Source organism: Lontra canadensis, unplaced genomic scaffold, assembly GCF_010015895.1.
Source record: "Lontra canadensis isolate GAN:19392208 unplaced genomic scaffold, GSC_riverotter_1.0 scaffold63, whole genome shotgun sequence".
NCBI lineage: Eukaryota > Metazoa > Chordata > Mammalia > Carnivora > Mustelidae > Lontra > Lontra canadensis.
Window position 1 is genome coordinate 9,560,826 of NW_022631057.1, and position 14,705 is coordinate 9,575,530.

The 14,705-nt window shown below is 41.6% G+C and overlaps 1 protein-coding gene across 3 annotated transcripts; it reads left to right on the top strand.

Moving 5' to 3' along the window:
- The first annotated feature begins 184 nt into the window (after positions 1 to 184).
- Positions 185 to 14,327, top strand: TMEM183A (transmembrane protein 183A). Of its 3 annotated transcripts, none has more exons than XM_032878304.1 (8): positions 187 to 390; positions 587 to 676; positions 1,555 to 1,722; positions 6,453 to 6,612; positions 7,575 to 7,755; positions 10,203 to 10,283; positions 11,817 to 11,972; positions 13,564 to 14,327. In XM_032878304.1, the coding sequence occupies exons 1-8, from the start codon at positions 282 to 284 to the stop codon at positions 13,747 to 13,749; spliced, it is 1,131 nt and encodes a 376-aa protein (XP_032734195.1). In that variant the 5' UTR covers positions 187 to 281; the 3' UTR covers positions 13,750 to 14,327. The 3 variants fall into 3 exon arrangements, 2 of the variants coding, with proteins under 2 accessions (XP_032734195.1, XP_032734196.1); XM_032878305.1 differs by having other exon boundaries at positions 6,456 to 6,612; XR_004385106.1 differs by lacking the exons at positions 11,817 to 11,972; positions 13,564 to 14,327 and adding an exon at positions 9,467 to 9,627 and having other exon boundaries at positions 185 to 390.
- Positions 14,328 to 14,705: the final 378 nt, after the last annotated feature.

The following is a 14,705-nucleotide window of genomic DNA, read 5'->3' on the forward strand; positions in this document are numbered from 1 at the left end:
TCATAAGACGTGCAGCGAAATCCCACACTGCCCAGAAAAACCGCAATCCACACACAGGGCGATTCCCTACCGAACCCCGGGGCAGGTAATCCGCAGGCGCAGGATGATGACGTACTCCGCAGGCCAGGCGGTGATTGGTTTCCGAATGGGGCGTGGACTGCCAACGCTACACGGGGCCCGGGCCTAAGTCCTCGCGAGAGCCGCGGACTCCGGTGCGGGATGGCCGCTGAGCCGGGCGGAGCTGGCGTGCGGCTCCCGGAGCCGGCTCTCCGGCCCAAGACATGGCCCGGGGGCCCGGCCTGCTAGGCCGGCCTCGCCCCGACACGGTCGCCATGCCCAAGAGAGGGAAGCGACTCAAGTTCCGGGCCCACGACGCCTGCTCTGGACGAGGTGGGTGAGGGGGCGGGGGCGTTGAAAGGCTGGGTGCTGGCGGCAGGGAGGGGGCTGGACAGCGCCGAGGCAAGCCCTGGCTTGCCTGTAACGGGAGGGCTCTGGGGCCGGGGACCTGCAGGAGCAGGAGGTCTTGGCTGAGAGGACGCTGACGGAGCGAAGGCCTCCTCCTTTGAGGGTTGTTGCTGTATTTCAGTGACCGTGGCGGATTATGCCAACTCGGATCCGGCGGTCGTGAGGTCTGGACGGGTCAAGAAAGCCGTCGCCAATGCTGTGCAGCAGGAAGGTAGGCTGCCGGCGAGTCTTTCGGACTCGGGCCGGGAAGGCAGAACTAGGTGTTTTATTTCCTGGAACTCCGCCTCAGTGTTTTTCTTGCAAAATCCTTTGGGCATCCTCCCGTGAACGAGTTTGCGGTCTTCAGTGGCCCGTCATGTATTCGGAGGAGGGGAACGGGAGGATTAGCCAAGAGCAGTAGCAGGTTCTGCAGCAGAAATACTTTATTTCTGTCTTTGCATCAAAAAAAAAAAAAAAAAAAGAAAGAAAGAAAGAAAGAAAGAAAAACCTTTGCGTTCTCTTCTGTAGTTTCAACTGCTTTCTTCTTCGTTATTCATCTTTTTCCTGTGATTCATTCACATATATTCTCCACGTCTTCTGCAGTTTGCTTTCTTTGTGAAATAAAACCCTGAAGTATGCCTTTCCTTTTCTCAACGTTTCTCTTAAGTTTCAAGCCTTTTACTCACAGATCCCTGAGACTTGTGCTTTTATAACATCTAGTCTCCAGCTTAGGAGCAGGGTCAGATTGGCTTCATTTTCTCTCAAACATTGCTCCTCAGAACTTACACAAATGAGAACAGCGTTCACTTTTTGTTTTTATCCTGCAGGGCTTATAGTGGGAGAATAATGCACTCCCTTTTTCTTCAGGTCTGAAGTTGACACTTTTAAGGAGTCAATCTCTGCAACTTTGGGGTCAGTTTGTTTATTGCTTTCCAGTTTTTAGTATTTAAATGCTAAAATTTCTTTCTTTTTAGTTCTCAACCTTTCTACAGCAGACTCACTCACACTATTGCTTCCCCCCACTCTTTTTCCTTGTCATCATCCTGTCTTAAGTCATTTGTATTTCTGGATGGGACTCTGCCATCTGATTCTCCCCTTATTTTCTTCTAGTAAAATCTCTTTGTGGCTTGGAAGCCTCCCAGGTTCCTGCAGTGGAAGCTCTTTCTGGGGTTGGTGAGCCCTGTGACATCATTGACAGCAGTGATGAGATGGATGCCCAGGAGGAGAGCATCCGTGAGAGAACCGTCTCCAGAAAAAAGAAAAGCAAGAGGCACAAAGGTATAGGGCTTGTTTGCTTTTGAATTAGTCCTGTCTGTGGTGATAGCTTGAAGCTCTTCACTTCAGTAGCATTAAGAGGTGATACCAGTGGAGAACCAGGTTTTGGATCTTAGTAGTGGGACAGGTTTAATATACCAGGGCTTTCTATTTTGTCTACATTTAAGAAGAAAGGAGGTTGGTCAGAGTCAGATTTCTGGAGCTCTAAACTCGAATATAATAGCCATTCTTTGAGAACATGTCATTATTAGGTGAAAACCCATATGGTAACATGGAAACAAAGAATCTTTACATTTTTGGATTTCTGAACAGGTAAGGAATAAAAAAATGTTTTCCCAAGTATGTGGATTGCATATAACTGATTTCATTTCAGCTGGAGTTAGATATTACTATGGACTTTTAAATGCTCTGCAATTATTAGTGTCTGCTTTATGTCTAATAGATACTGTGGGAAATAGAAAAATATGTGATTTTATACCTAAAGGCAATAAAACTCACACAAAGGAAACAAAGAAAAATAAACTAATAGTATATAATATGCCAAACCTTCACGAAGTGGTTTGCTCTAGACTTAATGAATCAGACTTTCTTGGGTTAGTACCCAGAATAGCTATTCTTTTTATTTTTTTTATTTTTTTTTATTTTTTTTTTAAAGATTTTATTTAGTTATTTATTTGACAGACAGAGATCACAAGTAGGCAGAGAGGCAGGCAGAGAAAGAGAGAGGAGGAAGCAGGCTCCCCGCTGAGCAGAGAGCCCGATGTGGGGCTCGATCCCAGAACCCTGGGATCATGACCTGAGCCGAAGGCAGAGGCTTTAACCCACTGAGCCACCCAGGCGCCCCCAGAATAGCTATTCTTAAAGCTAATCTGATTCCAGTGATCAGCTAGAGTTAGGGGAAGCTGATATAATAAGTGATATATGTATTTTTGGTCTCAGATCTACCAGAATTTTAACCTGTACTTGAGAGTCAGATAACAGACACTTGTATTTACTGAAATATATTGAAATAATTGATAATTAATGGACTGTCATCACTTTGCAATTATGCCAGCTATTTTCAGTGAAACCATTGTTTTCCAGAAGGCCAAAATTAATACTGACATTCCTCACATTTCTTTGTTTTTTAATTTCCGGCTTGAAATCCCTACTCATCATCACCATGCTGTTAGAGACTTATCTCGCTCTGTTTTGTTTTTGGGCACACTCCATAGAACAGTTTCCAGACTTTTAAAACATCTTTAATGACATAAAATTCATTTTTTTAAAGTGTACAATTGAGTGGTTTTAGTGTGTTCACATGGTTGTGCAGCTGTCAATGTGATTTTAGAACATTCCTGTTACTCTAGACAATTATATAATTATATAATTAGCATTATTCCTTATTCTCTCTCAACCCTCCCACTCCCCCTCACTCACCCCCCTGACCACTAATTTACTTTCTGTCTCTGTAGATTTGCCTCTTCTGGATATTTCATATAAATAGAATCACATAATATGTGGCCTTTTTTGTCTAGCTTTTTTCACTTAGTGTGTTTTCAAGTTCATTCATTTTGTAGGATATATCAGTCCTTCAGTGTTTTTTTCAGTTGGCTATTTTGAATAATGCTTTGAACACTCTTGGACAAGTTTTTGCATGGATATATATTTTCATTTCTGTTGGGTTGGGGTAAAATTGCTGAATCACATGATAACTCTAGTTTAACTTCTTGAATAATTGTCAGTGTGTATGTGTTTTTAAAGATTTTATTTATTTATTTGAGAGAGCATGAGAAAGCATGAGCCAGTGGGAGGGGCAGAGGGAGAGGGAGAAGCAGACTCCCTGCTGAGCAGGGAGCCCAACACGGGGCTCAATCCCAGGACCCTGCAGTCATGATCTGAGCTAAAGGCAGACATTTAACTAACTAAGTCATCCAGGCACCCTGCTGGTGTGTTTTTTGAGGTTTCCATTTTACATTCCACCAGCAATGTGCTCAGAGTTAAAGTTTCTTTACATTCTCGCCAACACTTGTTATTGTCTGACTTTTTAAATCATAGCCATTTTAGTGGATATTTTGTGGTATCTCATGGTTTTGAGTTGCATTTCTTTGATGGCTAATGATGAGCATCTTTTCATGTGTGCTTGTTGCTCATTTGTATGTCTTCTTAAGAGAAGAAGAAATGTCTATTCAAATCCTTTGCCCATTTTTTTTAAAAGATTTTATTTATTTGAGGGATGACTGGGTGGCTCAGATGGTTAGGTGTCTGCCTTCAGCTCAGGTTAAGATCCTGGGTCCTGGGATCGAGTCCCATGTCGGGCTCCCCACTCAGCGGAGAGTCTGCCTCTTCCTCTGTCTCTGCCTCTCCCCCTTCTTGTGCTCTCTCTCTCTCTCAAATGAATAAATAAAATCTTAAAAAAAAAAGATTTTATTTATTTGAGAGAGAGATTGGTTATGAGAGAGTACACGCTGGGGGAGGGGAGGGGAAGGAGAAGCTGACTCCTTGCTGATCAGGGAGCCTGACATGACCTCAGCGGAAGGCAGGTGCTTAACCTACTGAGCCACCTAGGTGCCCTCCTTTGCCCATTTAAAATTTGGGTTATCTTTCAATTATTGAATCGTGGGAATTCTTTGTATATTCATGATACTAGTTGCTTATCAGATATATGATTTTTGGCTTACAGGTTTTTAACTATAATTCATTTTTTAGTTGTTTGCTCTGCTTTATTCCCATTAGGTTCCTTTATTCTAGTCAGACTGGTTGTTTTTTCCCCTATCTTTTTGCTTCTTTTTAATGAAACAAATACAGTAGAAGAGAGAATTGTACAAGGAATCCCATCTAGCTCTTACCCAGAATTAACACTTACTAACTCATGGCCATTTTTGTTTCAGCCACTATTCCCCAACTCCAACACACCCACTGTATATTATTCTGAAATAGTTTCCAGGTATCCTATTATTATCTCTAAATGTTTTGGTAGTTCCCTTCAAAAGACAGGTACTTTTTAGCAACAACAAAAAAAGTCAATCATGTCTAAAAAAGTTTACAGTAATTTCTTGATAGCATCAAAATCCTGTTAAACTTGTCTCTTTATTACTATCACATGTATTTTGTTTTTCTAAGTATCTGGGCTTCCTGTTAGCTGTTTATTTCAATTGGAATACTCTTGCTCTTAACCTGTACCTATCAAAAAGTTCTTTCTGTCCTTCATGGTTTATCTCTGTGGAGTTTTACTGATTCCATTTCCTATATTTTGAAATTTCTTTTCTTTTCCTTTTTTTTAAAAAAAAGTATTTTATTTATTTATGTGTCAGAGAGAGAGAGAGCGTGCGTGCACAAGCAGGGAGAGCAGTAGGCTCCCGGCTAAGCAGGGAGCCCAGTGTGGGACTCCATCCCAGGACCCTGGGATCATGACCTGAGCCAAAGGCAGACGCTTAACTGACTTAGCCGCCCAGGCATCTCCATTTTGAAATTTCTTAATAATGTTGCTTAAAATACAATTATTCCTCATCAGTAATTATTGAGTTATGTCACTAAAGATGGAACATTTTTTAATAGCAGTCTGCTATGTTAAAGTCCTGATGGATCTCAGTGGGAGAAATACTGATAGTCATTTACCTTCTTTTTCAGAGAGAGACTTAATGTGGGAGAAGATGGGGCTCAAACATGCTAGGACCAAGCCGTCAGTGGTCACTGGAGATTACAGGGAAGATTAGGAACCAGAAAAGAGGATGTCGTTTTAGACTTATGAAGAACCCAGTGCAATAACCTGACTGCGTCATACTGCTGCTGTTAGCTCGAAAAGTAGAGGCAGCTTTGGGGAGGTAGTGTAGCGTCTTTTTGCCCAGGAAACAGAAAGAAGAAAGCTGGTTTTTGGATAGTTCTGTGAACTAGGTCTGAATTACAGGTTAGAAGTAGGATTTGCCCAGATGCAAGTACATTTATGGAGTGTGAGATTTTAACTTGAACCTGAGACACCCAGTGGACCTCAGGGTCAAGAGAATGAACCCTAACAAAGTCTGAAAGAGGAGGAGGTGGGGATACATTGTCACAGGGTATCTATGAGTACTGAACACCTGTGGCTGGAGTCATAGCGCAAACTGGCAATGAAATGAGGAACTAGAAGGAAAGAAACGTCTACAGGCATTTATTGAGTAATGAAAATATACCGTAACATACTGGGTGTTTTACTGAGCTTATACTTTGACATTTCCTCATACCATCTTAAAATCAGTTGTTGTGTTAAATGACTGAACTGAAGAAAGTGTCTGGTGGAAGGGGACCAGGAGGGAAATCGGGGCAGAGTTTATGGTGCAAAGCCGGAATTTAAAAGTAGAAACCCTGGGTCTTTTTACCTTAACTAGTGGTGAGGTTATATCTTCTTACTAGTGAAAAGGGCACAGGAATATTTTCCTTATTTCCGTTGAAGAATTGTTAGAATGGAATGATAGTAATGGTGTGCAAAATTTTGAAAAACTTTGAAAACTTCAAAATAGTGTGTGAATAATTGTTGAAGAAAGGTCTAAAGAATGAGACCCAGTCACTTGGGCAATAGGAAACAAAAGTTTCCAGCAGCTAGAAGAAGCAGGAAATCATGAGAATGAGAGGCTTTGTTGGACTTATTTAAAACCTGTTTTCTTAACTGTGCAAGCCCTGGGAGAATTGAGGTGATTGGGGTCCTTAGTATGTATGTAATTGAAGGTCAAACGTTATAATTCTTTTTTTTTTTTTTTTTTTTTTTTTTTCTGTTTCAGAAGACCTGGACGGGGCTGGAGGAGAAGAGTATCCCATGGATATTTGGCTATTGCTGGCCTCCTATATCCGTCCTGAGGACATTGTGAATTTTTCCCTGATTTGTAAGAATGCCTGGACTGTCACTTGCACTGCTGCCTTTTGGACCAGGTTGTACCGAAGGTGCGACCACAGAGACTCACTCTGTTATCTGTGTAGCTGATTTCATTGCTGTTTGTGATTTGGAGCTGCTCCCTGGATGGTGACCTCTTTTCATTTTCTTTACTGCATGCCTGGGCATGAGCCTAGTTTTGGACTCCTTGAGCCCTTATCTAATTTAAGTTTGATATTATTAATTCGTCCAGGTAATTGTCTTCCCTATGGCTGTCCCCTTCCCCCATCCAGTATCCACTTTGAGCAAAAAGTCTTGCTTCAAGTCTTAAAAAGCTGTGTTTGACTTGTCTTCAGAAGTTTATCTTACTAGAATTTCCAAAAGCTGCAGATGCCTATCTGCTTACCTTTCTAACTGGATTAGTTGTTTCTTATTGGGTAGTTATCTTGAAGTATCATAGAGTTTTTGTACTCATGCTGCTGAATGTAATAGTTGTAGTGGTGAGGAGGGAGTGAATGATAGGACTACTCAGACAGCTAGCTTTTGATACCGGGTGCAGAAGTGTAATGAAGATTATAAACTGTCAGTCAGGATGTTGTAGGAAGGGATGTTGAAGTGGAATGGTGTAGAGAACTTGCCGAGACCTGTGGTGGGAGAACCCGGTCGTTCTTCAGTAGACATTCCTTTTGAGCAATGGAAGTATATTGTACTGGTGTCAGGTCTGAGACATCATTTTTTAGAGTAAAATAGGATTTAAAATTTTAACATGGATGGAGGGAAGGATTAAAAGGTGTATGTGAATTGGGTTTTGCATAGCAAAGAAGCAAAAGTAGCTGAGAAACGAAGGAGGTGGTGATGTGTGTGTGTGTGTGTGTGTGTGTGTGTGTGTGTATGAGAGAACACTGGGGCCAAGCTAAGTATTGGCCAGTAGAATAGTGTAATTAGTTCATACAGAGACCAGGAGTCCTGGGAGACTGAGCTAGAGCAGGGGAGACAAGTCACATATTGGTAGGAGTAATGTGTCATGTTTCAGGCACTACACGCTGGATGCCTCTCTGCCTTTGCGCCTGCGACCAGAGTCAATGGAGAAGCTGCGCTGTCTCCGGGCGTGTGTGATCCGATCTCTGTACCATATGTACGAGCCGTTTGCTTCTCGAATCTCCAAGAATCCAGCCATTCCAGAAAGTACTCCCAGCACATTAAAGAATTCCAAAGTAAGTGCGAATTACTGTTGGGGCCTAACTAATGATGTGGTGGGCCTGTTAATACAGCTTATCTCTGGCTTCCTTGATGGGGAGGGCTAGCGCGGTTGGTCCCAGGCTGCCAGGGGGCTAATGTAAACTTCAGGGTTTCACTTCTCTAAGACATTCCTGCTCTGCTGGGCTGGCTTCTCTTCTCTTTACCTTAAAGCTTTCTTGTGCTTTTAGCATATTCTTTATTCTCTTTAATATATTCTCATGCATTGTACATTGGACCACTTTAGATGATTTTGATGGTCTGGGTTAGGAAGAGCACAACTCACATTGGGGTAGATGTTAACTGTTAATTTTTCAGGGTGCTATAAATCATGATGCAGAGATACAATATGAACACCTTAGTAATTTTCTTTTTCTAACATGACTTGATATCTGGGATTCTTCTTTCTTGTTGATCTCTTTAAAAGACTGTGATATGGACTTCAGCATACGCTAAGTGTCCACTATTGCTAAGCTCTGGGCTAGGTCATTTCGGATACTGTAAGGTATTCCCACTCACAGACTTTAACTCTCTAAAATTCTTCCTGTGTCTAAGGCTATATCTTATATCTTGGGATTTCCCCAGTAGTTTGTGTTCATATATTGTATTCAAGTGTTGGGCGTTCTTTTGATTGTAAATAGGTCTGTTAACCTTTGGCCCTTTCTCCTTTTCTCCATAACGAAATAGCCAATGAACCCACCTTTGCCAAGCTAGACCGTACAACAGATATGATTACTTAGGCAAGTTGATGTCTCAGCCTGTTTCTCCTTCAACTAATCCCATTGTCTGAATTTTCTCTCTTTTGAGTTAGTGAGTAATTTTTATTACTCTGTTCCTACCCCAAATCTGGTGTTTTATAGCACTTTCTTTGCTCTTCTATTTTGTTTCTATTTTGTTTTTGTGTTCTGGATGTTCTGTAATGATTCTTCTCCCCTAGTTTGCTTCCAGTGTGATAATATTCTACCTGATACATATTGATTGGAAGGGTCCTATTGGTCTCAAGATTATCAGGGTTCCTTCAGAGGTTGCAAACTGAGAGGGTCAGGGCCATGGGCTGAGCTCAGTTTAATATCACACTAGCTGGTGGCTTTAGGGCAGGAGTAGAATGCGGGGCGAGTAGAATGTCACCCAGCAGCTGCTTCTGCTAGTAATACGAGTGGACAGTGTATCATCTCACATTTGCAGTTTCCCTCCCTCAGAAACATTTGATAGTATCAGACCAACTATGATGAAGTGGGGATCCTCCCAAAGCTAACCATGCCAGGTATGACTCAGTTGCTGGGAGTAGAGCAGCATCGGGCAAACTCCTCATGCTGGACACATCCTAGCGGCTCCAGTGCACAATGCAAGTGCTACTGCCTAAATCAGAAGTACCTGTGTCTTCATATTCATGTCACTGTTTATGAATTTTTTTTTAAGTAGATTATAAAAAGCCAAGGTGGTGATAACTAAGGTCGTAATGCAGTCAGTAAGCCCAGGCCACCTGGTCGCTGCTTTTGTGCATTGTTGTTAGAGATCTCTGAAGAGGATACGGGACCTGCAGTGACAGGTGTCCCATGCATGGCCTTGCCACTTGTATAACCACGATCGCATGGCATTCAGGGAGTTGGCAGCATGCCTAAAGGAAGTTGTCCCAGGTTCCTGGACTCCAGCTTTTCGTATTTGATTCTCCCTCTCTCTCTCCAATAGCATAGCTTGTATGGGACACTGGAGCCGCTGTGATGGCAGCAGAAGTATTTGCCCCTTAAAGCCAAGCCCATTATTTTTGATGGAACAGCAGGACGTACAGGGCATGTCTGAAGGGCAGGACAGCTGGCACGGCGGACGACCCACCCCTTATCCCCTGGGAGGTACTTAACTTCTTGTGTTAACCCTAGCTGTAGCCTGACTTTCATGGCGGGGCTTACTCTAGACCGAATCCAGTCCAGCTCTGTCATTTTCACACCGGCTCTCTGCTCCCAGAAGGTCCTGAGTGGCTTGCTCCTGTTCTAGGAACGGCCATCTCTGCCTGCCTTATGGCTTTGTTATCATCTTGCCTGGTGGCAGCTGGCTGCCCTTATATTTTCATATAGAGGAGTGGCTTGCTGACTCAGAGAATGTCCCAGTCTCTAGAGACCATGATTCTGTCTTTTTAACGATGAGAACAGTGGGGGTTGCCCTCAGTAGCATCTGAGGTTGACTTATGTCGGTCCCTCTTCTCTTTATGGAATAGCCCTGGGACTGTCTCTTTTCATGTTGCACCAGTGTCAAATTGGGGGGGTTCTCTATCTGTGCCAAAGTGAAATCTCAGCATTGGGGCTGTGGCTGGCCTTGGAGCTGTCAGACAGGTTTTTACTGATTATTTTTTATTACCTTATTTTGAGTTTTTCCTTTTCTGTCTTTTATTTATTTATCTTTGGCTTATTTTATTTTTATTTTCTTACAGTGCTTACTTTTCTGGTGCAGAAAGATTGTTGGGAACAGACAGGAACCAATGTGGGAGTTCAACTTTAAGTTCAAAAAACAGGTATGTAGTCATATGTTCTCTTTGTTTTTCAGGTAATATGTTATTCTAATAAATTTCATTAGGCATAACATTTCCTCATTAAAATCCAATAGGACACATCGACATTTATAAAAGTGCCGGGAAAAGAAAGGGTAAAAGGAATCGTTCTGTATGAAAGAGATACAGCAGTGTAAAAGCTGAATGAGTGGGGACTGGATCAGGGAACAAAGGGCTATAAAAGATACCTGGGACAATTCAGAGATTTGAGTATGCTGTAAATGTTCGATGACATAAAATTATTGTTAATTCCTTAGGTGTGATAACGATACTGTGGTTATATATGTGTCTTTATTCTTTATTCATGCTGAATAGGGGTGGAGCGTCAGTGCTCCTTTCAGATGACTTTGCCCTCCTCCACCATTTTCTACATAAAATGAAAGGTGGGAGGAGAGGAAGCAAATTTGGCAAAATATCTAATGGTAGGGGCTATACAGGAATTTATTTACTATTTTATTAACTTTCTGTATAGTTGAAGACTTTCTAAAGGTGGGAAAAAGGGGAAAACTTGTTACAGCAGTGTAGTGAGGTTATTTGCTTATAACTTTTTTGTTTTTCAAAACAAGTGTATTTGCAAACAACAAAAATTGATGTCACTTTATACCTGAAGCTGTTTGGGGAAGTTTTGAGGAAAGGGACCACTGTTAGGAGGCTCTTTATAAGAAGACTAGATAGTATTCTACTCTGTTTCTGCCTTTTGCTTCGATGGTACCTGAGATCTTGGCCACAGAGGATCTCCTTTGCTTGTCTTTATTCTTACCCTCACTAGCTCATTTTGTCCTTCTGTCTCCCCTCCTTAGTATCTCACCGAGGAGACCCATTACAGATAGGATTAGTTATCCCTCACTTGATGGCTGGCAAGTTAAGATAAGTTTGTAATTAAAGTAAATAATATTTTTCCATTGATTTTTTTCATAAACATGGTTTTAGGGAAGAATTTTGGTTTCTAGTCTCTTGCTTTTAATAAGATTCTTCAAATGTGCTGTCGATGAGATGTTGATGGAAAGTCCACCATAGGGTCTTTCTGGGAGGGGGCTGCAGGGCGATCTCAGCAGGGTTCAAGCTGAGAGCAGAATTAACTAACTACAAGAAGGTGAATGCTCGCGTTGCCTTTAGTTCTGAGACTTGTGGTTCTTTTATTTCTGGTGCCTAGAACTAGATGGCCACTTCTGCTTCTGCCCTTTTGTGCAGCAGACGTTCTTTGGAGCCCGAAGATTCACGAGGGATCACAGGTTCAAACGTTGGGGAGCCTCTGATAGAAATATAAGCTCCCATTTCTTGCCGGATGGCAAAAACTACCATCTAAACGAAGCATATACTCACTACCACTTTGCCTATCCAAATATGTATCCTCTTCTTTCCAAGGGCAGGTTTTCCTTGAATTGTATAGAAACCAATATGTGTATAAAGAGAACCGTAGGATTTTCACTGATGATGGAGTCTTAGAGTTATCAGTATTTCCTCTAAGCCGTTTGAGTAATTCTCGGTTCTGTTCAGTCCCCTAGATTAAAGAGCAAGTGTGTGGGAGGGTTGCAGCCTCCCATTCAGTATGAAGATGTTCATACCAACCCAGACCAGGACTGCTGCCTCCTACAGGTCACCACGCTCAATTTCATCTTTATTCCAATTGTCATGGGAATGATATTTACCCTGGTAAGTGGAGACAGATTGTAGACTCTCACTATAGCTAGGTTTTGAAAGAAATTTGTAAATTTAACCACTGAGGAGAAAATCTTTGAAGAATAGTTTTTAAAGTCTGAGAGCAGACTTGTACATTAGGAGTGGAGTTATTATTTTTTTTTTAATTTGATGTTTCATTCTTTTTGTTTTTTTAAAGATTTTATTTATTTATTTGCCAGAGATCACAAGTAGGCAGAGAGGCAGGCAGAGAAAGAGGGGGAAGCAGGCTCCCTGCTGAGCAGAGAGCTCGATGTGGGGCTCGACCCCAAGATCCTGAGATCATAACCTGAGCCAAAGGCAGAGGCTTAACCCTTTGAGCCATCCAGGCGCCCCTGGAATGGAGTTAATTATATCTGAGAATATTTTATCTGTTTCCTTCTTACAGTAAAGGGAATGTTTTTGCATCTTCTGTGTAGTGATCATTAATATTTGAGAAACATTATCCTTTCAGGGATAATAGTGAGGCTTATATATGAGCACTGTATGTCAGGACCTTGAGGCTTGCTTATGGTGTCATAAGTGGAATACTAAAATGTAGGGTGATCAGCTCTGTCCCTTATGTGATGATGACTATTCACGTCTTAGTTAAGAACTAGATTAGTAAATAACAAATATGTCTCTGGTATATTTTCCAGGTTTTTAAAAATTTTAACCGGGTTGAGAACTTGAGAGTGTATGCAGTTTGTTTTCCCTGTCCTTTAGGCTTATTTGAGATAGAGTGAGCGAGGGAGAGAATAAGAGCTGGCGTGGGGAGTGCAGAGAGAGAAGGAGAAGCAGACTTCCCACTGAGCAGGTTGCCCCACACAGGGTTTGATCCTGGGACTCCAGGATCATGACCTGAGCTGAAGGTAGATCCTTAACTGACTGAGCCACCCAGGCACCCAGCTTTATTCTTTTTTTAATGGTGAAATAATCAATCCATGCTTCATGGAAAGAATTTAAATAATACATAAATACATGGAAAAAGTAAAGGTGACCTAGGCTTTTACTGGCCTATAACTATCTATCTTTCGGGAACTGTTCTTTCATGTATCTGTTATTATGTACTTGTATACACCCATTCTGTTAAATAATTTTGTTTAATTGAGATTATATCTTTTATGCTGTTTTGGTTGTTAGGCACCTCACCCCCCTCCCTCTAGGTTAAGTCACATTAGTAACCTAGTTATATACTCCTATTCCAGGGACTTCATATTCACATAATTCTGTTCAGACCAGCGTATACATAAACAGATTTAGAGAATTTGTGGTGTATTTTACCAAAAATGTGATCAGATGTATGTTTCATGCATCTTGGTTGACTTGCTCAACAATATCTCATCAGAACCCCTTCAAGTCATTTTGTATAGTTCCAACCCACTTTTAAAAAATTGGTTTCAGTGCTAGTCTGTGTGCATGTATCCTAATTTATTCAGCCATTTGAGATGCTTTCTTTAGCATAGTTTAAATGTGAAGAATTTCATTTCGTGGCCTAGTATAAATTTTATCTAGACTGTCTTATTTCAGAGTGAGCCATGGGAAAACAAGGTTGTTTAATTTGGGTACTGAATTTGCTTTCTCCTAGTTTACTATCAATGTGAGCACGGACATGCGGCATCATCGTGTGAGACTGGTGTTCCAAGATTCTCCTGTCCATGGTGGTCAGAAACTGCGCAGCGAACAGGGTGTGCAAGTCATCCTGGACCCAGTGCACAGCGTTCGACTCTTTGACTGGTGGCATCCTCAGTATCCGTTCTCCCTGAGAGCATAGTTACTGCTTCCTGTCCCTGAGGGCAGCCCTGAGCTAGGCCAGTCCATTAGTAATCAGATCCCAGTTTGGAAGGGGTGTCTGGATTGTATATCTGGTTAATAATGCACATGCTCTTCTGGTTCCTGTTAGGGGAAGGAGAAGGATTGAATCAAGAGGAAAAACGACTATGATTTATAAACATATTTTAATGTAAAAATTTGCATTTGAAAGGAGAAACTGGGCCCTATTTTCTGTGTTAAACCCCATTTGGTGCTATTGAGTTTGTTGTTCTTTATTCTTTTATCCCAGCAAAAATGGATGATCTTGCTATAGGGAAAAATTAAACTCATCCATCTCCGAACAAGGAAGTTTCAGCATTCCCTTGTGATCAGAGAGGAGCCTTTGAGGCCTGAAATTGTTGCTACTGCTGTTTCCCATTAAGCTGCCCCTCAAATTCAAGTGAATATTTTCTCTTCTCCCTTTACCCTTCTCCAGAAATAAAGCAGGGGACAGGGTTTTCAGAATCTTATAAGATTGACTTGTGTATCTTTCTTTAAAAATAATTTTGGATATTTATTGTGTGAATATTCTTTTGCCAATTTTGGATTTTAGGTTTTTTTTTTTTTGCATGAGGTTTGATAGTGATGGTGATGATGACTTTGTGCCCTTCGTACTATACCAGGAACTTTGTGAAATATCTCTAATTCTCATGATCCTGCAAGGTAGGGATGCTCTTCCCATTCTGTAGTTGAGAAAACTGCGTCAGTGACTTACCCAATGCCATATGGCCAGGTCTTTTTGCTATACCACAGTTAAAAAGTTCAGTTTCATTCGCTGTGGTAGATTGTGGCAAAAGGGATTAGGCAGAGGGTACATAGACAAGAAAGTAAAAGGGTGAATAAAAATTTCATTGTGGTATACCTTATCCCTCACCAATGTAAAAGGTATATAACATTGATGAGTCTTTGAAATGATAC

What these genes read in the sequence shown, in the direction of transcription:
- TMEM183A (XM_032878304.1), top strand. Translation starts at nt 282, where the DNA reads ATGGCCCGGGGGCCCGGCCTGCTAGGCCGGCCTCGCCCCGACACGGTC. An exon ending in GAAAAGCAAGAGGCACAAAG is followed by an intron (nt 1,723 to 6,452) that starts GTATAGGGCTTG and finishes TTTCTGTTTCAG; the next exon opens with AAGACCTGGACGGGGCTGGA. An exon ending in TGGGAATGATATTTACCCTG is followed by an intron (nt 11,973 to 13,563) that starts GTAAGTGGAGAC and finishes GCTTTCTCCTAG; the next exon opens with TTTACTATCAATGTGAGCAC.